We start from the raw sequence: 26,536 nt of genomic DNA on the forward strand, positions 1-26,536 counted from the left end.
GCATTATACCCATTCACACAAGATTCTGTTGAGCTTATTAAAGCATTATCCAATCAGAGGTGTTCCAATGAGTCATCACTAAAATCACGGTGCTTCCTTCAGTCGCTCGCTGACTGAAAACCTTTTTCTGGAGAATTATTTTGTCAGAAACAAACAGTGTTGTAGTCGAGTCACCAACTGTTGAGTCCGAGTCAAGTCTCGAGTCCCAGTGTTCGAGTCCGAGTCCAAGTCCGAGTCACCAAAGAAGAGTCCAAATCTAGTCCAAGTTTAGTCACCATTACCAGAATTCGAGTCCGAGTTGAGTCTCGAGTCCCCAGTGCCTACATGTCTACACTCTGGGACCTTCAAAGAACCACTGTCACGATTGCAAAGGGAGTTTATTTACTGATTTGACATATACACTTTGCAACACACTTAGCAACTTGAGTGCATTTGTATGTGTTCAAGTGAATGTGTGTGTGTGACGGCACGCGACTGGTCAGAAAGCACTGTGTAATGTTAGTCTGACATGTTCCTTGTCCACGACACCACAGGATTTTAGGAGTCAAAATTGCATCATCGATCTGACACAGTGACCATTGCATCAGACAACAGTTTTGTAATCTGACATAGTGACTATCGCAACAGACAAAAAAAAAAAAAAAATGTAATCTGATCTGACACAGTGATTGGTAAGTTATCAACAGACAAAAAAAAAAAAAAAAAAATCTGAACCAGACATTAGACATCGTCGACGTCTGATGCCAAATTGTCAAACATCGCCCAACCCTAGCTTCTTCTGTTTATTATCATATATGCATTAGTCAATAATAGTTTTTTTTTTTTTTTTTTTAAGCTAACGTTAGCCAATGGAAAGCATTTTACTTATTTTTCTGGGTGCATCCGTGACAGGTGTCTGTTAAAGTTTGAAGTTGTCCCAGTCTTTTCCTCAATTGTGCGATTACACACGACATTTAGCGCTGCTCTTTCCAGCATTAGATGCAAAATTCGTGTAGGCGAAGTTCATAATCCGGGGCATATCTTTCTGCATTTTCCGAATGTGAACATTTAGCCCGCGAATCATGCATGAGCTTAAAGTGAGTGATGTCAGTGAGTGTGTTGTCAAAAAAAGAGAGCAAGCGGTAGCAGTGAGGGAAAAAAATAGGTCCTGGCCGGTCTTGGGCACGAAACAAGTGTAACATATTATATATTTTTTTTATAATATATTTAGTCAAAAACCACGTGATGAATGCTCAAGTCCGATTTTATAAATATCCTCGAGTCCGAGTCCAGGTACGAGTCATCAGTCCACGAGTTCAAGTCCAGGAATCGAGTACTCCATCAATGGAAAAAGTGCAGATGTGTGCACCTATATCTATTACTTAAGTAAACAGACAGATTTTTATAATAAATAACATAATTAGGCTACTTTGACCATCGCATATTATCCTTATTAACAATCTATGTAATGTGAGAATCGAGATATTTCATTATATAGTTCATGCGTCTGGGAATGTTTCTAATTAAATAAAAAAAAATAATAAATAATAATAATAATATAAAAACAATGCTTAATAATAATTTGCCAATATGATGTGGCTTCTGTGTGTCACATGAAGAGCCCCCTTTGCCTAGACACAATTAATATTGATATTTCCACAATATTTACACTTGCAGAAATATACATATGTTTAAGTTCAGATGTTCAGTAACAGCGGTCATGTGAGGAGTTTTCTCTCTTTTCTGTGTCAGAGGTTATTTATACATATATAATACATACTTTAAAATATAATTAATTTTATGATGCAAATAAGAATTTTCATCAGCTGTTACTCCAGTTTTCACAGTCATGATACTTCAAAATATAAATCTAATATACTGATTTATTACCCGTGCTGGAAACTGTTTTGCTGCTTAATATTTTTTTGTAACCTGTGACATTTTGTTTAGGATTATTTGATGAATAGAAAGATAAAAAGAACATCATTGATAGTAAATCAACATATTGGAAAGATTTCTGAAGGATTGTGTTACATTGAAGATTTATACACGCGCGCGCGCGCGCACACACACACACACACACACACACACACACACACACATATATTACATACATTATATATATATATATATATATATATATATATATATATATATATATATATATATATATATATATATATATATATATATAAATAAAAATAGACTCAGTATATATGACCCAAAGTAACTAGTAACCAGTGTTAATTTCATTGACTAAATATTTTCGTCATTATTTTCGTCACGAATATATTTTTGCGGACGAAAACGAAACGAAAACTAAAATAGAAGGCACTGATGGAGACTAAAACTATGACTAAATTGATTGACATTATCGTCAACGAATTAAGGACGAGACGAAAATAGACTGTGACGAAAATCAAATCAGCAGATGGGAGAGATGCGAGGAATGAACAAAAGAACCTGCAAAACGGAACAGGCGAGACTGCATGAGAGAAGAGAACCAATCAGAGCTTGACTTATTGAGACGTGAAGCGAAGGTTTTCAGTTTTTAAATGAGCTCCCGGGAAGTCGGCATTCGAAGAAGTGATGTCTAAAAGAGCGACAAAATGTCCACAGCTCACTTCACGTTTGACGACGAACAAAACAAAACAAAGTGTAAAGCACGCAGAGCGCTCATTCGTGGCAAGAACACAACCAATTTGAAAAGACATTTACTGACGAGCCACCTGGACATTTTCTCAAATGTAATTTCACAACGATGTTCTTTTGTTTATTGAGCTAAGCAAAATTGGAAGACTGCAGTGCGTAGATGTTGTAGCATTAAATATTATGAACTGAAAAGTATTGTAAAATAGCCCCTTCTTCAAATTAGATGAGAGCACAATACTAATACGTAATATCATGATAAATACATTTGATTAATACTAATGTTTAGTATATTTTATAATGTTCTACTTGTTGACAATATCACAAATATTTCTATATTAGTCATGTGAAACATGAATGTTCACATCCTATCATTATACATACAAATCTAGCAATATTGTAGTATTTAAAACATACAATATTGCTAGACAAATGAATACCTTATAAAATCTTGTTACTTTTTTTATCCACCTAGCTGCCAACTTATTAAATATTTACTTTAAATGTATGCACTTATTGTTCAGCTCAGCTGTAAGCTTTAAGGTCCTGGACCTAACTTTATTTTTCTTTTATTGATGGTCAATTGGCAGCTAGTTATTGTTTACATTATCATGACAGTGTTTGTTGCTGCATAAAAGCTTTTGAATCGAAATAAAGACACAGTTGTGTTGAAATAAAGTTGAATTTGTGTTTTATATATTTTGGTTAAGTTTGTTTCCTATACCAGCTGTAAAAAATTGTCTAGTAAATCTGTTATTGATTTTAGTCTTATTTTAGTCGACTAAAATACCAAGCAATTTTAGTCGACTAAAATAAGACTAAAATTAAAACAAATCAGATGACTAAAACTTGACTAAAACTAAAAAGAATTATAGTCAAAAGACTAAGACTAAAACTAAATTAAAATTTCGTGTCAAAATTAACACTGCTAGTAACTAACTACTTGAGTAGATTTTTTATCCGATACTTTTTTACTCTTACTCAAGTAACTATTCAGACTAGTACTTTTACCTTTACTTGAGTACAGTTTTTTGGTACTCTACCCACCTCTGCTGAGTTTATTATAACAGCTACTAACACATTTTAGTCAGGTTATAGTGTTTAAGGGCCTTGTGACATGATCGTGCAAATATGCTGTTATGCAATAACGACATCTCATGTGGAGAAATAGTGAGAGAATACATTTAACAGTTTCACTTCTTCTTAAGTGTTTTTTTGCACAGCATGTCCAACGCTTATCTTAAAGACACACTATATGTGATTTCATCCACATTCAAATATTTTACCCCTAAAGAAATGAAGAGTACTTTGAAAATATGTTACACTCACGGAAGATGACAACTCATATCAGTATTTTAATCAAGTAGTTTATAGGGATGTCTGGCTTGTCTCAACCCATGGCAGGAAATGCTCTTTTTTTTCAACATTTCTTCTTATTCCGCTGATAATTTATTTTGTGATTATAAATAATAATATATAAATATATAAAAATGAGAAGTAACTTAATTTATACAGTTGTTCATCGGTAGTGTGTTACAGTGTGACTTGTGACATTGATGACATTTGTAGCATCAGCATCTGAGTGCTTATTTATTTTATCAAAAGCAACTAGCTCCCAACCAATCAGTTTTTTTTTTTTTATGTATACAAAGATTGTAATTGAAGTGAAGGAGCACAGTTACATAAAGTTCATTATGAAATCAGTACAAGGGAAAAGCTTACACAATAGGTGTCTGACAAGGATATCACATGTTCATAACCACAGTGGTGCCTTATAAAAGTAAAGGCTCAAAGATGAACTTCAGAGCAGTGCAGCCCACTTTTAGCAGCAACCTCTAATAATCTCACATTTACCTCCATCAGACTGAATACATCTTGAAGATGAACATCTACGCTAATGCAGATCCTGTAAACCTTCATAATGTCAGGACACAACACACAGGTAATGAGACTCATTTTATTATAAAACCATACACATATTTGTCCCACACATTTGAGTTATATGAGTTTATGAAACATTTATCTTCAGGAGGTGACTGTGTGAAGATCAGAAGATACAGAGCAGGTCTAGTGTGTTTGGTGCTGCTGTGTGTTCTTCTGCTGACTGGAGTAATATTTCTGTGTGTCCACATCCATACAAAGAACACAAACTACACAGAAGAAAAAGACCAGCTACTAACCAAGATTACCCAGCTGACGAAAGAGAGAGATGGATTATTATCAAGTACATGTGACCAGATTAACCTTTTCAGTGGTGAGTTTAAAATATTCTAGCAGTCCCCTCAGAGAGAGTATTTTTTTTAAGCCGACCATTATTTTAGAACTTTCCCCTTACTATTTCCATGGCGACGCATCAGGCTTGTCACGTGACACATCGTGTCTACAATGACACTGTTTGACAGATGGAGAGTTTTATTTCGTTTTTTATTTTTTTATTTATAATATTCACAAACTTGCTTACCATGACATGAACAATCTACTATCCCGATTCATAAATGTGTAAAGGAGTGCTTTTTGTCATTTAAAAACCTTTCTAAATGATCGTAATCATGATCTGTAATGTGAGTTGGGCGTCGCCATGTTTGTTCGCGCTGCAGTTCAGAGAGTCCTGTCAGTCGGATTTACAGCATTTTAATTAATCAATCTCGCCCTAAATACAAGTAATAAAGTGGCGGGTGAACTGGGTGAATAATAGAGTGAACTTTATAGTTACTTACACTATGTGTATCTGATAAGGGTGTACCAGACTAAGGATTTTCATAACTAAATCAGAATTTTCTAATCTTGCCAATATTCGACTGATAGTTGAATCATATGATTGGGGGCGGTGCAAAATACATTAACAAGAGTCAAGTCAGACATTTGACTAACATTATTAATGATGTTAACACACAGGAAACATGTGTAACGAACACCATGCGGGATAAATAAAATTGTATGTTTTGATTAACAGATAGCTAACAATTAATGTAGACAAAACTATAACAACATTTTTTTTTTTAAATAGTGCTCTCATTATAACGTTAGCCTAAAATGTTAGCATGTTCTGCATTTCTGTTTTGAGCTGCGCGCGCTGAAGATGACCAGTAGAGTGACGTATTTGACATCAAGTTTTTAATCAGTGGGATTCAACTCATAATTTAATATAGAATATGCTTTGTTACTTATACAACATAACATTAATATTAAGACTTAAAGACTATTAAGACTATGAACATATCTGCGGGGCTCTGAATGCGAACTCCTTTTGTGGATGCGTTCTTCACTAAACAATGTGCAGAAATACTGCAGCTAAACTTTAATTATTCATAGCGTTTTAGTATAATGGTCTTCTCATTATAATAATATGTATATAACAGTCCCAGTCATAGTTATTAATATTCTGCATTGTCGTTTGACCTGCTCGCGCTGTGTGCTGAACAGAGATCACCGTAGTACTACAGTGAAGCGCTTGACTTAAAAACAAAATGCATCTTTTATCAGGTAAATAATATATCCACGAATATACACCGGCTGAAATGTTTTGTAATCACTTGCACCTTACTTGTTCTAAATAATCCAGTCTCTGCCTGTGTCAGTTTGAGTCTTGGTAAAGTTTGAAATCCCTGCCACCTAGGTGCTTCTCTGTCGGTCACGGATTATGGAAAATTAAACATTAATCTATAGGGGTGGTTAGATTAATTCACGCACTTTAAAATATTAATTTTAAACTTCTTTCATATCAGATTCTTACAGCTTTAACATAATAGGCTGTATATTAACTTATTGGGATTAAACCGGTAGTTCTATGTGAAATCAGACATTTGAGCTCCCCCATATAGTAAAAATGGCATAATCAATAACACCCTGCGAATATTTGACTGTTAGATTGGTAGTCGAATCAGGCTCCTCGAATCAAAGCATTGATTCGTCAACTATTCTGGGTCACCCCTAGTATCTGATATAAATACAAAAAACATCTGCAAATTAAATTTGAATGGATTGTTATTGTTGCTTCCATAGACAAATGTGTGTATTTTTCAAATTCTAAGGGCTCTATAATACACCCAGCACAAGGCGCATCACAAGTGTGTTTGCTAGTTTCAGTCCAGCGCTGTACACATTTTCCCATCCAGTGCCACGTCGTTTAATTAACAAATGCATTTGTGCCCATTTTTGCGCCCATGGGCGTGCTGGTCTAATAAAGAGGTTTGTTCAGGTGCATTGCAGGCGTATTGCTATTTTAAAGGTAAAATTTGTAAGATATTTGCAGTAAAATATCCAAAAAAACATTAGGATAGAGTTATATATTTTGTCCAGCTGATTACTAACAATATCTCTAATGTTTTCAACTACTTGTAAATTATGAGAAAATTCCCATTCTAAACAGTGACACGGGAAGTAGTGTCTAGCGTCCAGCAAACCACTAGCTTGCTTCAAGCAGTTCCTTATTTACTTCTTCTTGCATGTTTTTGTGAATTATGTTACTTATTTATGGAACATAATTACTGTTTACCATATGCCGCTGGTTCTGTCGACAAGGACAGCTCCCGTAAACGTCAGCGTATAAGCCAACCAAACGAACCAAGAATAGTTTTGGACAAGAGGAGAGAAAGAACGCGGATTAATATCGGTGTTGCATTTTCTAGATGGTAGAGAGCTTTGCGACAAACTTCTAGAAAGAACTAGAAAGAGATGCCGATCTCGCTTGTGTTTTACTCCACAGATGAGATGTTTTAATTCGTATATTTACAGAAAATGTATGCTGTTTTAAACAATCAACAAGATTAGTATAATGGGGCATACACGCCAAACACGGGGGATCGCGTCTCTAGAACCTCGCCAGGAGGCGTCTGATCCATAGACTGATCGCGTCTTTGCATTGACTTTGTATGTAATCTAATCCCACAAATCTTTGAACAAATCGTTTGAAAATTATGACATGAAACATAACATTTATAAAACTTTACCACATGCGTTAACCCTTATGTGTTGTTCAGGACGTTTTCGTCCACTAGGGGGTAAAGTTGAGTCTTATTTGTGTTTGAGCTAATGGAATTTTTTTTGGTGACAAATCTTATTTTGACCCATATTTTGGGGAAATGCTTTGACATTTTTCAAAAACTCAATGGTACACTGTGAACAAATTCACTACCATTTCGTTATGTTTTTGGATGAAAACATCCACTAAATTAAACTGCTGTAAAAATGTATCGGATATATATATATTTTTTTTGCATTAATCTATTAAATCAACCTCAGTCCTGATCAAAACTACCAAATGTTTTTTTTTTTAAAATCCAAGATTTTAACTCTTTAATTAACAAGTTCATAAATTATGTCACTGATTTAAAAAAAAAAAAAAAAAAAAAAAAACACAAAATTACATATTTTCAATATAAAAAGTGATTGTGGACTGGATATTTTTGTTACATTTTATCACAGTTTTGGGCATGTCAAGATTAGTAACAAGATTGGCTTTGATGCATTGTTAGTTTTTGTGCAGCATTAGATTTAAACAAAAAAATCTCCCTCATTTGTTGTTGGTGGCTGTTTTTGCCCCTTTACTTCCATTATAACAACATTTTTTGATTGCAATGCCATGACACCATATAATCATGTATTCTTGATTGTTTGTGGTTTTCCCTTTTGGGAAGAGGTAAAATTTGTTATTTTTAATCAAACGTTTTTCCTTTGTTAAAATAGCAAAAGTGGATGTGGACACGCCCAGAGTGCACCTGCCCCGTGTGCTTTACACTTTGCATTTAGTTTGTTAAAAAGGGGCCCTAAATGTATTGTTTTACCAGTATTTATGTGTAATTAATTGTCTGAATTCTAGGACATGCATTATGTGGTTAATAACACAACATATAGTTTTGATAATATGATAAGAGCAATTCATGTCTTTCTCTCTGGCTCAGCGTCAGCCAACGTGCGAAACTACTGTTTGAATTTGGCAGTTATTTGACGTCACCAAACTTTCTAAATACTATATTTGGGACCATACACCCAGGGGCATGAAAATAAGAATCCCATATGTGGGACCATACCGTTCAAAGAATTCAACAAATAGACTGAGCAAAATGAACTGTTTAAAAGTATTCATGAAAAAGTGTAATTATGAACTATATTAAGACTAAAACAACCACTTATTGGGAGATCAGTGTGATGTGAATAAAGTGCTAAAGTTCAACTGGTTGTGTTTACAGATGGATGGATTAACTATCATAACTGTAGTCTTTACTTCATTTCCTCACTGAAGAAGACCTGGTCTGAGAGCAGAAGATTCTGTACAGAGAGAGGAGCAGATCTGATCGTCATAAACAACAAAGAGGAACAAGTGAGTTAAATTTATTTTGTAACTATAGTCGATATGAAGAAAAACGTTATTACTTTATCATAAATATGTGATTGTCTCATTTTCTCAGGATTTTGTGAAGAACATATCTGCTAACTATGATGTCTGGATTGGTCTGACTGACAGTGAAGTGGAGGGCACATGGAAATGGGTTGATGGCAGCACACTGAACCCTAGGTGAGAAATCACTGAATTGACCTGATTATTTTCTAATAAATGATTCTCTCAGTCAGTATTCAATCAACCAGAAAGCAAAACTGAACATCTTTCGCTGATCTGTAGTTTCAGGTTTTGGAATGATAAAGAACCCGATGGACAAAGAAAAGAGAACTGTGCTCGATATTATTCACCAGGATTGGCTGATTATTCATGTAGTGATCTTGGTCAATGGATCTGTGAAAAGGGCAGTTTAAAATAAGTCATAGGGTTACATCTTTCCCCTAGCTGTTTTTAAAGGAACTGCTACTGCTAGAACATAATGATTTTGTTGTTGTTGTTTTGCATAATAGTGTTACAATACCAAAAAGTTCTGTTCTGCTCCTGTCTCATGAGAAACACAGTACACTTAAAGGCAAGTAAATATAAGATTCAGTTTCCTACACTCCAACTTTGTAATACGATCAGAATAGGTACTGTTTGTGTGTGTGTGCGTGTGTGTGTGTGTGTGTGTGTGTGTTACATCTAAACTTTACAATCAAAATATGAAGTCAACAGTAATTGAAGTTAACCACTGTAGCTGAGCCTCAAGAGGTACAATAAATCAAAGCAGTGAAATCAATCTGAAGATAACCAAACAGAACCAAATATTATTTTGTTTTGCCATATTTTATTATATATCTGAGAATATTTCTGCTATGAAAACAAAACTATTACTGAGACATAGGGGATAAAAGGGGAAAGAGAACAATTTGTTTACTTTGTTTGAGGACAGAGTAATTTGGAGAATGTTCCAAGTTTATTTCCACAGACACATCACACTAAGAGACATCATAGTGACAGATATTGACAGAAACCACTTAATAGTCTCCCTTTTTTATCAAGTATTTTTAGCGAAGCAAGTCAAATGCTTTTCTTAAATGTGCCCTCTGTCAAATATACTGAAATACAAAGTTTTGAAATGTGTTACTAATCATTTCCACCAACATGAGATGCAAACTTTTGTCTCAGGAAGCAGCAATTTTTGTTCCTGGTTAACTTCAAGCTCACAGGATGATCGCAGTTTGAAACTTTTTTTTTTGTCAACATTTCAACTTTTGAGATGACTATATAACAGAGTAGACTATATGCAGATTAGTGTTAGCACGAGGCTAAAGACAAAACCAATTAAACTGACCTTGACTATTACTACTTTACCCAATTTTTATTTCCTGGACCATAAAAAAGACCAGACCTCATCACTGTATGCATGAGGACCCAGAAGCAATGTAAGAATGGTATGCCCTTTCTTTGTTTACAGCCTTTGCTAATGCTAACAAAGGAATTAGTGAGTTCCTATTAACCTGCATTTAAGCCTCTTTTATTAGTTAACAATGTTTCAGCGAAACAAACAATTCTTATATATTTATATATAAAACCTGAATTAAAATCTACATTTAAACCATGTGGGACCAAAGTTTTAAATTTACATACAGTACCCCAGAATGCTTCCTGTTTAAATAAAATTTGATCCAAGTCTCCTATTCTCTCGATTTCTGCTGTATATAAACACGAGGTAATTGGATGGCTAAACTTATTTTTTTATTTTTTTTTTCATAAATGCTATGATATTGAATTTGTATTGGATACTCTTGTGTATGAAGTTTTGTTTTTATTTACTGTAATCCTTTTTTTTAAATCTTATTCACTCTGATTTTCTTAATGTTATTAACATTTGTGATGTCAATGTAATTATGTCTTTATTTATTTTTATTTTTAAATTGTATGTAATTGCTTATTTTTATTTGTCTGGATTGGTCTGACTGCCAGAGATGTGGAGGGCAGATGGAAATGTGTTGATGACAGCCCCACTGAGTGAAAAATGACTGAAATGAACTGATTATTATCTAATAAATAATTCTCACACATTATCATATCACACAGAAAGCAGCATTGAACATCTAATGCTGATCTGTATATTCCTATCGTCTGGTTTTGCAGAGCCCAATAGTATCGAAGGCAAATAAGATTGTGCTCTTACTCATTCATTAGGATGGGCTGATTTTTCATGTCATAGTGTTTTTCAATGGATCTGTGAGAAGAACAGTTTCAAATAAATCATTACATATACTTCAGGGTTCAGAGTCATATGCACCTGCCCCCCACCCCCCCAAAATTAAAAAAATAAATTTAAATGCTTGATTAAGCAGCAATAAAGGAAAACTGCTCAGCAGCATAAAGTAAAAAAATAAAAAAATAATAATATATATATCATTTAATCACCCCTGACTTGGAACTGGAAGTTAGATATTCTCATTTTTGGTTAAACTGTTGTTTAAGTCAAAAACAAAATCTCCTGAAAAAAATCTCCTGAATTCCTTTAGCTGAGGTCTTTTTAAGAGGCAAGTGTTCAGACGACACAGTCAGGGACAGTTGGAGACATAATAATTGATATTTCTGAAGGTCATTAGAATGAAGAACATGAAAAAGAAGACACTTTTGTATGTGACTTGGCCCTTAACCAGCCTACAGACGGCTAGTGTCTCATAGCAACTGCAGGTGATACTACGTTTCTCACATTATAAGTCTGTTCTGAGTCTTGAGCATTAAGTTCTAGAAACAAAGAAGAACTAAGATGTATCAGAATCAGTTTCAGCCAAATTTTTTTAAAACAGGTTTCTTGCATGCATACATCAAAAACACACAGACACCAGAGAAGGTTTTCTGTTAGCATTCTTGTTTTTGCCGCTCATCATATGTGTGAGACACATGATGAAAAACATGCTCATAAAAGCCATTTGAAACTCATCTGGACAATCCACCGGGGAAATATGCAGTGGACACACATTTAATGTCTATAGTATAAAGGTAATAGAAGCTAGGCAGCGAGTATTCAGGACCATGTAAATGCCTTCTGAGGCCCTCACCTCACCACTTTATTGATTTACAACATTTTTCAGCCCTTCAGCAACCTTTATTGATTTCTCACTTTGTTACAATGATTGGGTAGTTGTCCTGTACCTGAGCCAAGAGACATTTAGAAGAGAAGTGTTCAGGAATATGGGTGTTCAGACAAAAAAAATAAATAAAAATAAACAAAAAAAAAAAAACTTTTAAACTTCACTCAAGAATATTAATTTCATTACTTGATATATATATATATATATATATATATATATATATATATATATATATAGATAGATAGATAGTTTAATTCATTCAAATAAATAAATAATAAAACGTACAATCTTTGTTTCAGAAACACTAAAATTTAAATGTAATTTTTTTTTAATGAACTACATATGTTTAATAAAATAACAAAAATATGTTGTGGTGGTAAATTTATTTATCTATATTTGCATCAGCCTCTGAAAACTTGACAAGTCAGAATCTGAACTCCTCCCCTGATCTATGCGGTTGAAAAAAAAAAAGTAATTGTCGAGCCCTGACAAGGTCGCCGCAATCACCGTGTGCGTTCCTCTGGTATTCTGTGTAATCGTCTTAACCTGAAACAATTTCCGACAATAACATGCGACCATAAGCCAACACCATTAGCGATAATGAGACATTTATTCAAATGTGATTGCATGACTCTCCAACCTAATCTGGGTTAAATACAAACACGCATTAAAAGGCCCTGAAGCGGCTTTGTTTGAACGAGATTGTGACTAGGGTGACAGAGTGTGTTGGGTTAATTACGGCCGTCGTCCACTATTAGCTGTGACGAGGCCACATTCCACCAGTCTGTTCCAATAACTTTCGGCCGCCGGTGTAATGAATTGCAATTCAGAACGGAGAGGAAGCTGTGTATCAAAAACAATTAGACTCGATCATACTGACTCATAATCACCCTAATTATCTCTATTTACATCCTGATTAAATACCTATCTGCTATGATAAGATGCCACACTGTATTTACTTGAGAGAATCTGCAATGTGCAGTTTAAGACAGATGAGGATGGCGAGATAAAGAGACAAATGAAGAAATATCGGGAGGATAAAATAACCGTGCAACACCAGGGCAGTTTTACAGGGCCTTTCCAGACCATGTTGACAATTACTGACAACTAAATCACAGCCTGACAACAGGAAATCCTCTTGCCAGATCATTCCGTGTAACACCTCATGATTTGAGACGGCCCGGTCACTTTGTGTCATTCAATGACTGTCAAGTTCAGACCAAGCAGCCACGGAAATTGCTAGCGAAGAAATGTGCATGGGCAGAAAAAAACAGGATATGCTGCTCAAAGAGAAGAAAAACTTGATTCCATCAGAGAGAGAAGAGATAAATGGATTCTATGTAAAGGTTGTCGAGAGAAAGAGAGAGAGACAGCACGGGTGTGAGACAGACTGAGCGAGAGAAACAGGAAACGCCTCTCGACTCTGTGATTTAACGGTCCGGAGAGCCCTGCCCGGGAGCAGACGGGGAAACAGTTGGCATGCCTCTCATTACGGTGTCATGCCAGTGTCCCTCTCTCTCTCTCTTTGCCACCTGTCCTGCATACCTAATGCCACCCTGGCAGTTTGCCACCGCTATTGGCTGACATCTTCAAAGAGAGCGAAGGTGGGGAGTCACCGCAGACTGGCAGCGAAGAGATGGGAAGTTGTCTACTGCCATATGTTTTTGCCCTTCCAAACCACCGGTCCTTACTGCCACTTTTTTATTTATTTATTATTATTTATTTTTTTACGTTTAATTAACCCATCTATGTGGTCCCTCTTATGGGCCAAGTGCTTGATCCAGACAGAAGCCGAGGGTCTTTAGAAGTGCTAAGCATTTGTGAGATCACAGAAAAGCAGTCTGTAATCACATCGTCTTCACAGAATGCTCAACACAGTGTCTGACAAAACTGTTGGACAGCATCAAACCCCCAACAGCTTGACATGGAGACAGTACCTTCTTCACAATGTGCAATTATATTTAGGGTTGGGAATCAAGGACTGATTCAGTTTTAAATAAATAAATAGTAGAACCGAATGATGTTCTGTACAGCAAATTCATGAATGGTTCTTTAGCGAACTGAAACATACAAGCATGACTAGTGAAGTTTGACTTTTATGAGTGATTCTTTTTAGTGAATCAAAAACTGAGGAAGCCTGATTCCCATTTGAATAACTCTCATGAGCAGTTGCTTTTAGTGAATCAGACAACATAGATATTGGTCAGTGAAGTCTGATTCCTGAGCGAATGATTCTTACAATGTCTCTTTTTAGCGAATCATAAATATTCAGAGAAACAAGTTATGTTTAAATCATAAGCTAAAGACTCTTATAAGCATTTTCTTTTCAGTGAATCAAAAGCATACATGAATACTGACACCCAAGTTGATGACTTTTATGAATGTGTTCTTTATAATGCCTCAAAACCATGCAGGAAGTCGAATTTCCGAATGAATAACTTTTATGAGTGGTTCTTTTTAGTGAATCATAAACATGCAATGAGTCTGATTCCCAGGTGAATGACTCTTACAAGTGATAGCTTTTAGTGAATAAAAAAAAAAAGAGCTTGACCAGTGAAGTCTGATTCCTGAGATAATTACCCTTAAAAATTGTTATTTTGAGTGAAAAATAAATATTCAGCACAACCAGTGAAGTGACTCGTACAAGTGATTTTTAATTATTGAACAAAAGGCTTCTATTAATGATTCATCTAAGCAAATCAAAAACAGTTCAGTCATGCTGTGATTTTGAGTCACTAAATATAACCGCTTATAAGAGATTAGCTTGGAAACTGGGTTTCACTGATAAAATTTATTCAGAAGCAATCAGAGTAGTTTGATTACCAGGCAAAGGACTATTCCCATTCGCATAAAAATGCAGATTCTGTCAAGAAAGGACAAGATAGGACAGCAGGAGTGCTGTAACCTAATACTAGTACAACATTTTAATAACCTTCCCACAAACAATATGCACATTACAACTCCTGTATAATTCAATATGCGTATAATTCAATGTGTTCCTTGAGCTAAAAAGCCTCCTTGGTTACATTAAGAATGATATGAAACCATATCGCACATTTCATTTCTTAAATTTCAACCCTCTGTGGACATGAACATCCAAGCGTCCATGTAATTAGAAACTTCTTTGTTTGATCTTTCTGCCGTGACCTTTTGACGGCCATGCAAACTATTCCCCAGCAGCAAGGCCTCATGGGTAATGTAGTCCATGCTTGTAATACTGAAGAGTCTGGCTTCTCAGATGTATGTTTTTTTTTTTTCATTCTCTACAATATTCTAAAAGGCGACAGTGTCCTAAATGCAATTACTGTACACAGCAGAGCAGAGCGGAGAATGTCCGCGGGGAACACTGGTAAACAAAATGCAGTCGGGGGTGCAGGAGTTCTGCTGCTACCTAATTTAATTGGTGCAGCTACTCAGCTAGCCCCAGGTGACCGCTACATGGAATCATTGTAAAGAATACATTTTAAATCACCCCAGGCTACGCTGATGCACCTTTCTTTTTTTTTTTTTTTTTTTTTTTTACTCCAGATCCCTTCATGCTGATGTTTTTTTATTACTTTATCTTTGTCCCAGGGAGGAACTGTTGTCATCATGATGAGTTTATAAGGAAGATATTAAGAGCGTAAACAATGATGGTACAGCTTAGATTAAAAAAAAAAAGAAATAGCAAGGTTTAAAGGGAACAGAGATAGAGTGACAGAAAAAGACAGGATGATAACCTAAGCCTGTTTATTAGTCATATGATGGTCTGCTGGGACAATTCCATCCTCCTCCAAACCATCGTCACAATCTCACTTCCTTCCCCAGAGCCTCATCCACCAAGCCTTGTTCTTCAATTACTGCATGCATCAGTTCATCACACAAGACTCATTCATCTTAACATTACTTCTGCTCTCAAAATACAAAAACTGAGTTTTAAAAAGTGGCACAAGCTCAGATCAACATTAATCTCCCTGACGATGGGATTCAGACCCTGGAAATAATCGTCTCATATTCTGAGCGGGCTCATTAGCTGATTCTCTGATACGTCTAAACAGAATGCCGGATGATCCGTTCCCGTCTCATCTCGAGGCTGTGTCGGCCGTCACACAGTCGTGGGTTTGCAGAAGCCCACACTCATCACTAGAACATTCCAATTACCCTAACAACAAACCCATCGCTCACATCGCTGACTTGCTCTAATTTGAGGCATTGTCAGATTAGCTCTTGACTTCTTGCCTCCCTTAAGCTGCATCACAGCTTTCGTGAAACAGTTTAAAACCAGCACACAGACAAAACAGCCTCAGCAGATGACGTCTGATGACGTTTCAGCAGAATAAAGGATTTGAAACCGTGCTTACCTGAAATGGCGAGAATATCTGATCAGCCGAGCAGCACATGAGGAGAGAGAGAGAGACTGTGATTAGACTTCAAGTAATCAATCAAAGTTAAATTAATATCAACATTAAATGCAATCACCGTTAAATCGAATTAATTAGCCATTAAAGGGACTTCTTCAGGTGGTCAGCATTCCTGCAATGAAACTGTCACACAACTGCAGGAAGACTGCTGCTAATTATTCATGGTGGAATGAATGCATAATTATTGAAATTGTACATTATTTCCTCTGGACCAGCCTTATTTATTTATTTATTTTCACAATAAGCTTAATGTGATTCTGCATATATGGATATATTTCTTTGATGTTTACTGCAAAGGTTTTTATATTTACTGCAAAAGAAGAGTTTAGATGTTGAGAGAAATAATAATGTGAATATGAATGGTTGACCGCTTGTGATTATGCAGACTGCCAAATGAATTAAATTTGCTCATTAACAGAGGTGAAGTCAATGTACGGCGGTTTGGGTTAGGGTTAGTTTATGGTAAATATAATTAGCTGTATTTAAATTTTAAAACCAGTGGCAGACAAGGTGAGTGGCTGGGGGTTCGGGACGGTGTTTCCACTTTAGGTTTCTCAAAAGAGAGACAGGAAGAACTATAAATAGATGTTTACAAAGATGGATGGAACGAACGATAAAATGATGGGTTAGACAGACAGACAGAAGCAACCACAAGTCTCTATGATTTGCTGCTTATACACACAAATCTGACCATACATGTAGTTTGTGAGAGACAGAGAGGAACGTAATCAAATGAAAAAGCACTAAGAGTGGCCTTTGGAGTGGCAATACCAGGACAACAGCCATCGAGGGAGCATGAGGGTGTCAGTAATCAGGTGGATCAGGGTGAAGAGAGACGGACTGCTTGCCACAAAGTATCTCTGCCAAAGAGTGACACCTGGTCCACCAACACTTGAGCCCAAAACACAGGGCCCTTTGCCCTGACACTGCAATTACCACAGTCATGATTAAAGAACAGAGCAAGAACTCACTGATGAGTGCACTATGATGCATAATAAACATCTATTTCCCTCTTTTTTTTTTAGGTTTACAGCAACAAAAGGTTATTCAGACAATCTGACTTTATCTTGCATCTGGCGCTGAAGCCCTCTGAAGTCCTATTATTTTCCTCGTTCCAACCCAGAATACTTTGCTGCATTGTAAGCACTGCATTTCTGTCAGAATTTCTGTCTGCCTCTTTCTGCAAAACTCACCTTCAAAGGTGATCTACACACCCCTCTTATTAGAATGAGTGTCATTAGTTATGCTCACATTCCTAAAGTAAACACACTGTTCCATAAACCTTGCTAAAAGGATGTTAGCACTCTCCCTGCACATTCATAATGCATAATGTATTGTAATAATGATAATAATAATAATAATAATATATTTTATTTGTAAAGCACTTTTCATAGTTAAAAACAATCCCAAAGTGCTACACATACACACAATTAAAAACCGGAAAGAAAATTTAAAAAGGAGCCCTTGTTATATACATTATATTTACAATATGTAGTATATATATATATATATATATATATATATATATATATATATATATATATATATATATATAAGAAAAGCATAAAAATAGTAATACAAGAAGCAATTTATGCTGGCAAAGCTATGTTACACATACTACCAAAATGCTGTTTTTGAATGAAGACTTTTATGCTCACTAAAGCAGCAATATTGAATGAAAATACAGTAAAGTTAGAAAGATGGGTAAGCTGTAATATTGCAAAATAAAATTAAAATTTATAATTTTATTTATATATTTATCAATAATACAAGCAATTAGGAAAATCTCTTTTTAATGTGTTATTTGCTCACAATGTTGGTTGGGATGGAAACAAACTTTTTTTTATTTCACAGTACATTATTTGGTTAATTTATTATAATTTATTGTATTCAATTTGTTTTTGTTCTAATTCTGCAGCACTCCCTGCACTGTGCTTAAAATGGCCCACAACCTTTCTGCATTTGGCCAGGACGTTGTAGGGACTAGGGACTTTCAGCAACAGCCTCTGGTGGAACGGCAACGCCATTCTGGCATTGTATTGCGCTTGCGCGAATTTAACTGCTACTTTGTGACGTTCTACTTTAACGGTCTACTACGGGAGAACAGCTGATTTGCCGGAGTCGCTACAACGTGAGAGGTTAGGTAAATAAATGTTATGTTTTATGGCATATGACACTGTAACTTGCATCAGTTTATGATTGTCTGATCACAAACGATCTCATTGGGTATCCCGAGAACATCTATCAGAATTAGTAGGTCACATTTTCTGACACGAAATTCATTTAAGCATTCGTCTTCCTCCATGTACTCAAGGTTAAAAGGCAAGTATTGCTTACATGGTAAATCTAGTTTTTTTTTTTTACATCATACAATATTAAAAACTCCTCTTCTGACAAAAGATTGTCATTTAACACCAAAATCAATCCTTCTCTTGCTTTTTTAAATTACCTTTTTTTTATCTCAATAAACGAATTAATGCCGCGTTGCGCTGTCCTGTTTACCGTTGCTTAGTGATTTTTACGTTCTTGGATACGGCGGTGTGACGGGAAACTTCCAGTCGCTGTAGCCGTTCCATTCGCAGCTGTTGCTTAATGTCCCTAGTAGGACAGAACGCCGGATACTGTGCGCGACGCAGGGGACGTGTTCAAAAGGCAGATGTCTCACAGCAGCGATCATATTTCTTGCACTATCTGTGCTAAGTGTGCTGACTTTATTTGAAATGTCCCACTGCTGTGCAACATGAATAAAATGTTTAGCGCACGTTTCAGCAAAATGTCTCTCTTTATCATCTGATAATGTGAATGACCTTGTGTGTCTTAGCAACTGGCTAGGTGCAGATGAGTAAGGAAATATAAAGTTGGGAGAATGGATAAATTAAGTTAATTTTGTCCACTCAACCTTCATCACTGAAAGATTTTTATTTATTTTTTATTTAATAAAACATTAATGTTTTAATGTTTTATTTATACATTAATGTTATATTTAATTTGATTACATTAATGTTTAAGTTAAGATTCACAAGAAATGTTAACTGCTACTAACTTTTAACTGCTGTAAAAAAGCACTTTAATTGTTTAAAGTTTTGACAAACAAAATTTTATTGCACTTTTGTTCATACAGCAGAACTTTGAAAGAATAAAATTACACAATACATTACTTTTGATTTCATTGTTGAATTTTGTTCATGCTGCGATCAATCGTGATTAATCGCAGAAAATCATGCGATTAATCGCGATTAAAATATTTAACCGCTGCCCAGCACTAATATATATATATATATATATATATATATATATATATATATATATATATATATATATATATATATATATATATATATATATATATATATATATATAGTTTTAACCTGCATAAATGAAAGGCAGTGTTCAGCACAATGTCAGTGTGTAAAGTCCTGACTGATATTATTTCCAGCACAAACCATATAATCATACACGCAGAGAATAAAGGAAATGACCCGTCATTTCTGTGATTGTGCTGCCATTTTCAGACACAAAATCCATTTTCTGTGAACTCTCAAAGCAATCATACACTGAGGAAATGGCTCACAATGCCCAACAGGTGGTCTTCAGAATTACACAGCTCACAAAGATCAAGCCTACAGAGGCAAGTAATTAAAAAATGAACACGTACTCCATTCCTCAAACGGGGTCACAATCCCTTTTTTGGAAAGTGTCACAGCCAGCAGGGATTAAATCGATGCTAAATGTGAATAATAAAATACAAGTAACCATATAGCTGAGGTTTCAAAAGTGACCTGATTAACCTTTGAACTTCCTTTAACACAATGGGGGAAATCAAGAAATATCAATCGCTGTTCCTTTCATCCACACAAATTATCTCCAACATTTCTTTTCTCTTATATCCCTGGCTCCCCATCATTCCTATTGGCAGAGCCATTACATTGGGTTGGCAGCGGCACCCGCGGATGTTGGCTGGCACCAGACGTTTCATCAAGATCAGCAGTCATTCCGAGGGGGTTAGGCTAAACTGCCCGTTTCCCACCACGAGCTGGCACCACAGTCGATGCAAAACGTAGAACCACCGCCAAATGGGGTCCGCTGGAGTGCAGGAACACTGAGCGAGACAGAGTGAGGCTCAGTCCCACAGAAAACAGCACCTGCTGACCACTGCATGGAGGCGCAGCGGGGCATTGGGTGACCTTTGAGGCTGGAGATCCATCACAGCTGCTGAGTGCGCAACACTGATGCATTTCGGCGAAAACTGTATGAATATATCAGCAGTTTTAATAATATCTTATTATATATAATGGAATAGGGCTGCTGGAATAGGGGTTGATGATGAAAGGGTTAACTGCATTTTCTATAAGCCGCTGTGAAAAATCAAAGTGGATCATCTGTAGTTCCTGTCTGAGTGCTCGATGTGGTGTCTCATTGATGTTATGGAGCATCATATGAATACAAAGACAGTTCTGCTATGCTACGCTGTATTCATAACAGCATAAGCAAACTTTTCAAATACACTTTCAAGGGTTTTTTGGGTATCAACGATACACAAATATGCACCGCAATTTAGTTATTCAGAAATAAATAATGAATCTTGAAGCTGTAAGAGGAATATTATCTGGATTGTGATAATTACTTAATTGCAGGATTATAAATGAAAACAAATTGCGATATCCATGTTTGTAACCCCCCTCCATTTTTTTTTTTTTTTTTTGAGCAATCAGAGGCGTTTCAGCTGACGACTGCTTTAAGTGCACAGTTATGTAATATCTCTAAATGACCCTGCATAACAATAATCAAGCAGCAATGTCATTGTTCACATTTCCCAATGCCGAGGATACAACCACATACTACCAAAATGAGTTATGACAATGATAATAGCACTAATTAAACTTACATACTATTGCAAGATAACTAGATCTTTAATTTTCCACTTCGTTTCATTGCTTTAATGTCCTAGCTTTATAGGTAGTGGACGATTTGTCCTTTAAAATCTTATGACGCACAAAAAACAATAGGGTTCAACCATAAAATATTATATCATGCCGATGCCACTATGTCACAAACATATTTAAATTAATAAAGAGAGACATAATATATGGAGTCAAATAAGCACTACATCAGAAGAAGGATGTTTTGGTCATGCATCCTGGTAACAAAAGATGACATTTTCTTAACAGTTGTGGTTGTACCTGCACTTCCAGAATCTGATAAATACACCTTCCGCAGTCATTACAAAACCTAATGGGCCAGACTGTATTTTTGATGAGCCCGCATTCCCCATACTGATAATAAATCCCACATAAAAATGATTCATCAAAATGTCTAAGCTGCCAACCATCAACAAACCAATTGTTCACATCAAAGCACCAGACTGATGTTCTCTTCTTATCACGGCAAAACAATGATTTAGCTAAAGCCGAAGTGTTGAGCCGCATAATTGATTTACTTCTTTCCACCATCTTTCCATGTGCAACAGAAACATAATGGGTTTTGTGAACAACATTGGAAATGGGGAATTACATAAAAGTTGCTGAACGACAAACAAACGGACTAGCGAGCAGACGAAATGTCTTTATTTATTAAAAGATTAGAAGGGTTGAAAAAAGCAGAGGGGATTCAGATTTATGTTGTGTTTTCAGTATCTAAACCGCATTCAACACAAGCACACTTTCATCAGCTTTAATAGCTTGTGGGGAAACATCAAACATGCTCTGTATAATTGTATTGACTTAGGTGCTACTTTTCTATTAAGGGCGTCTCATCTCTGTATTTTATTAGTGTTGCGCGGCTGGGCTGGGTCGGGCAGAGGATATTACTTTTCAGGCTACATAGAGCAAGACATGCCACATTAGTAGCAATCAAATCAAAATTTCCACGAGATGTGTGGAGACGATGCCTCAGACACCGTGGATAAATCCACAGTTACATAAGAGCAATAGTGTTAAACTAAACAAGCAGATACTTGGGATGATCTTCAACTATCTAATCACAATACAGGCTGATGTATGAAGAACAGAGCAGGAGAAACTCAATGTTCATGTTTTAGATGTTGTTTTTACATGACTTTGTAGACTGGGCAAGTGTATTTCTGTAGTTTCTACTTCAGAAAACGTTTTACTGCCAGTTTAGATCAGCACCCAATTCAGTGGTGTTTCAGCAGTGAAAAAAGCCTGGTGAGGGTGAATATACTGGGATGTAAAGGTCTGAGAATATACTGGAAATCTGTTTATTTTAAACTTTTTTTTTTTTTCAGAATTTTAAGATGATAAAATAGTTACTGAAATAAATAAATAAATAAATAAATAAATAAATAAATAAATAAATAAATAAATAAATAATAGAGTATGGAATGGAAGCTTTATAAAATAAAATAAAATAAAATAAAAGAGACAGTAGATAACTTTTGCAATGCTACCAAAATAACTAAATAAATCACAGTTTCCACAGAAATTTTAGGCAGCACAAATCTTTTCAATATTGATAACAAAACATTTCTTGATCAACCAATCAGCATATTAGAATGATTTCTGCAGGAGCATGTGACTGAAGGCTGGAGTAACGATGCTATAAATTCAGCTTTGCCATCACAGGAATATATATATATATATATATATATATATATATATATATATATATATATATATATATATATATATATATATATATATATCACAATATTTCTGTATTTGACCAAATAAATATATCTATAATATTAAACACTTCTTTCAAGAACATTAAAACACCTTACTGCCCCAAAACATTTGATTATGTAAGGAATTCAATGATTAAACTATTGTATTCATTTATTTTATTTTTTTCTTATTAATAAAGCATACACTTGTGTGTGGTCATATATGCATGTTTGTGAACATGTTCCCAGAATCAACACCACACACAGTCAGTGAGGACAGGTTCCAGGCGAACAGACGGACAGGGCAGAGGAGACCTATTTGCTGGGGCCATTGCCAGGTTCAGCCACCGCTGGGACACATGGAGCATTTACTCTGACGGTGCTCCATCCTTTGATACCACCATGTACTTTTTTCCATGAGCTGAGGGTTTACATATGTCAAAAAGGAATGAATGTGGACATTCGTGCCACATGGCACCTGCACTAATAATCTCGGCTGAGGCTTCCTGTATGCAAGCGTTATCTGTGACTTTCTGAGAGGCTTGTGACCACGTTAATGCCTTCATAATGTTCCTGCTCTGATTAATTACGCTGACACTATAAGACAAAGCCACAGACCAGAGATGTCTGAAAACTGCCAGATCTAAATGAGTTTATGAAATACCAAATGCCAGAATGGCGACGCTTTCTCTTTCCTTTCAGAAAAAAGGCCCTCAGCTCCATCATTTTCTCAACCAGCTATTTCTCTCCCTTTCTGTCTCTCCCTCTCTCTTTCTCTGATCTGTCCTTGAGGGAAGGAAATTAGCCACAATGATTTACTCCTGTCATATCTCCGGGGCTATTCTGCTTCTAATGGACTCATTTACCTTGCTTTAATCACAAATTCACAGCTTGGTCTCCTCAGTCCCTTGACGCACTTCAACTTCCGTCCCTTTGATGTCCTCTAGTCTGAGAACAGTGGGGCAGGACGGTCCCTCTCCCACTGAGAGCAGAAGTCATCTACATGAGCTTGTATAAATATCCAGAATTAAAATGAAGAGGATATCGGCTAAGTTATAAATTAGCTGACCTTGTTTGCCTCTGCTTTCTCAATTGCAATTGAAATAATATAAATAAGCTAAAATGAATAGCTGATGTGCAACTAGTCAATAAGCTTTTTGTTACCTCAAAATAGAGTAACTTGGGTCAGTAAAATAGTTACATATCAACCTCTGACTGGTAGTCTATGAGGAAAAACAGTCCTGCTGTACAAATCTCAAAATAAGTTCACAAAACTGCATGCATTAAAATGATAACATAATTATCTAAATGCAATTTAATGTGGTTTTAGATGAGATATAGCACAGTTCTCGCCTCCGAACATCATTCTCTGAAAAAAGGTCTTATCAAGGCTGAGCTACTTCTCTTGACAGCTGACTTATCACATTTCAGCTTATGAAACAGAAGTAGGAGTATGCCGTGGCGGGGTGCAGGATGAGCGACGTCGATGGGACGTAATTCTGAAATAAAGCTACATTGACAGGAGGAATCAACTGTGAGATTTAATGTAGCAAAAAGCTCTGTGAGCATCACAGATGAATAACAGCTTCATCTGACCTTTTTTTGAAGCGGTAGGCTAGGATGCATCAAGGAAAAATGTCTCCTAACAACAAAGTCATTTTGGTAGCCGACAGCATTCACATGTTAGACATCAACATGATGGCTGAATAGAGACACGAAGGGATTTTCTAAAGGATCCCAGATAAACAGGCGATCACTGCTAAACCAAAACAGCTTGTCAGCGCCGGGCTGTATTTATATTCTTTCTGGAACCTCTCTGAATATGTCTGGCTGCATTTCTCTCTCCGTGCTGCTGGAAGGGACGTCTGGATTCCCAAGTAAAACACGCTTGAGGAAAATGTTTGGTTTCCTTTAAAATAATCGTGCATGGTTTGCTGTTTTCTTATTCTACTCTGATGACTGTTCTTATTAAGCATGAAATCACTGACTGTCTGCCAAGGATAACTTACACTACTTCAGAGGGATGTGATGCAGTGGAGAAAAATAAAATATTAGTGAAAAAAAGAAAGACCGATAGAAAGAAAAATGAAACATGAAAAGAAGGATGGAAAGAATCATTAGTGATGTATTGTATTGAAAAACAATTACTTTTGTTGTAGAAATGCTGTTCAGTTAAGAAACACACAGAGAGAAAAAAGTAAATAAAGGCGGAAGGAAATTGTTATTTCTATGTCATATTCTAGAAGTGTGTAGAAAGGAAGGAAGCTGATAAGGATGAAAGTACTGCAATAATTTCTATTGTATAGTGAAAAAGTATGTAGGACGGAAAGAAAAGCATGTGAGCTCCAAATAGAATTTTTCTTGTTCTGATGTTCCCTTGATGTATGTTACATTGAAGCAAAGCTTCATTCAAACATCACTTCAAATGTGTTTTGGTACAACAGAGGCTCCTGCAAATGTGATTTTCTCTTCATGACCAAGTTACTCCATTTATCCATTGTAAATGTTCTAAGGAGAACGCCAGAAACAACAACAGAAAAAAAAAAAAAAAAAAAAAAACACCACATGGTACAGTGCACTTACAAATCCAGCATGTCATCAAACACTCTAGTCTCAGCCAATCAGCAACATGAATTTGATTCATGAGTTGTCGACGTTATTTAACTTTCACAAACACACAGTCTGGGTCTTTTTAAAGTCTTTTATCCATCTTTTTAAGCCAACCACAAACTCTACAGCGTCTATCATGTTTCTTCTGATAAAACAACAAACATTGTAGACTTAGTATTCAGAACAGCCCAATTTTTACAGTACTTCTGGAATATATATATATATATATATATATATATATATATATTTAGTGTGTGTTTCTGTGAGAAAATTAGAAAAACCTACATCAAATTAGTTCATTTTCTTCCCCCTTTCATTTCCTTTATTAATATTATCATTGTGCATTTTTTTTTTTCCGTCTGATGCAGTAAATGAAACAGACTTCTAGGTGTATGAAAAGGTCCTTTTGCATTGCATTTAAATCAGAAAAAGGCAAAAGAAAGAAAGCTGTCGTTTGCCTTGAAAATCATACTGCTCTATCTGCCTTCACACTGAGATAAACCACGAGCACGCTGTGGAAAATGACTTCCCAGCATCCTCTTGCAAGCCACCTACTGATATCGCATATGCTTTTTTTTTTTTTAAAGCATAAAAAAAAAAGAAAAAAAAACTTAAAGACAAAGAACCACTTATCTTTTACCTCCCCTTATAAATGACTGAATAAGCATTTTCACAGCCGTCCCAACATGCCAGGCTAGATCTGGTCACTGCCGAACACATAGATCTGACAGGACCAGCAATTGCCCACTCTGTACTTAAACCATGATCGTTCATGTACTGTATATGGACTTGGATAGAACTACTGGAAAAATTCAGCTCTGTGTGGTTTTGGGTTGTTTTATAT

General features: G+C 35.8%; 1 protein-coding gene across 1 annotated transcript; it reads left to right on the forward strand.

Annotated features, from left to right (window-relative positions):
* The first annotated feature begins 4,376 nt into the window (after positions 1-4,376).
* On the forward strand, positions 4,377-11,281 carry LOC113072956 (CD209 antigen-like protein D). The gene is made up of 5 exons (XM_026245833.1): positions 4,377-4,570; positions 4,658-4,882; positions 8,817-8,947; positions 9,036-9,142; positions 9,248-11,281. The coding sequence occupies exons 1-5, from the start codon at positions 4,510-4,512 to the stop codon at positions 9,381-9,383; spliced, it is 660 nt and encodes a 219-aa protein (XP_026101618.1). The 5' UTR covers positions 4,377-4,509; the 3' UTR covers positions 9,384-11,281.
* Positions 11,282-26,536: the final 15,255 nt, after the last annotated feature.

Source organism: Carassius auratus, unplaced genomic scaffold, assembly GCF_003368295.1.
Source record: "Carassius auratus strain Wakin unplaced genomic scaffold, ASM336829v1 scaf_tig00011097, whole genome shotgun sequence".
Lineage (NCBI taxonomy): Eukaryota > Metazoa > Chordata > Actinopteri > Cypriniformes > Cyprinidae > Carassius > Carassius auratus.

Bases quoted from the DNA above. Each gene is read 5' to 3' on its own strand.
- LOC113072956 (XM_026245833.1), top strand. From the start codon at position 4,510: ATGAACATCTACGCTAATGCAGATCCTGTAAACCTTCATAATGTCAGG. The intron at 8,948-9,035 runs GTGAGTTAAATT...TCATTTTCTCAG, and splicing joins TAAACAACAAAGAGGAACAA to GATTTTGTGAAGAACATATC. The intron at 9,143-9,247 runs GTGAGAAATCAC...GCTGATCTGTAG, and splicing joins GGCAGCACACTGAACCCTAG to TTTCAGGTTTTGGAATGATA.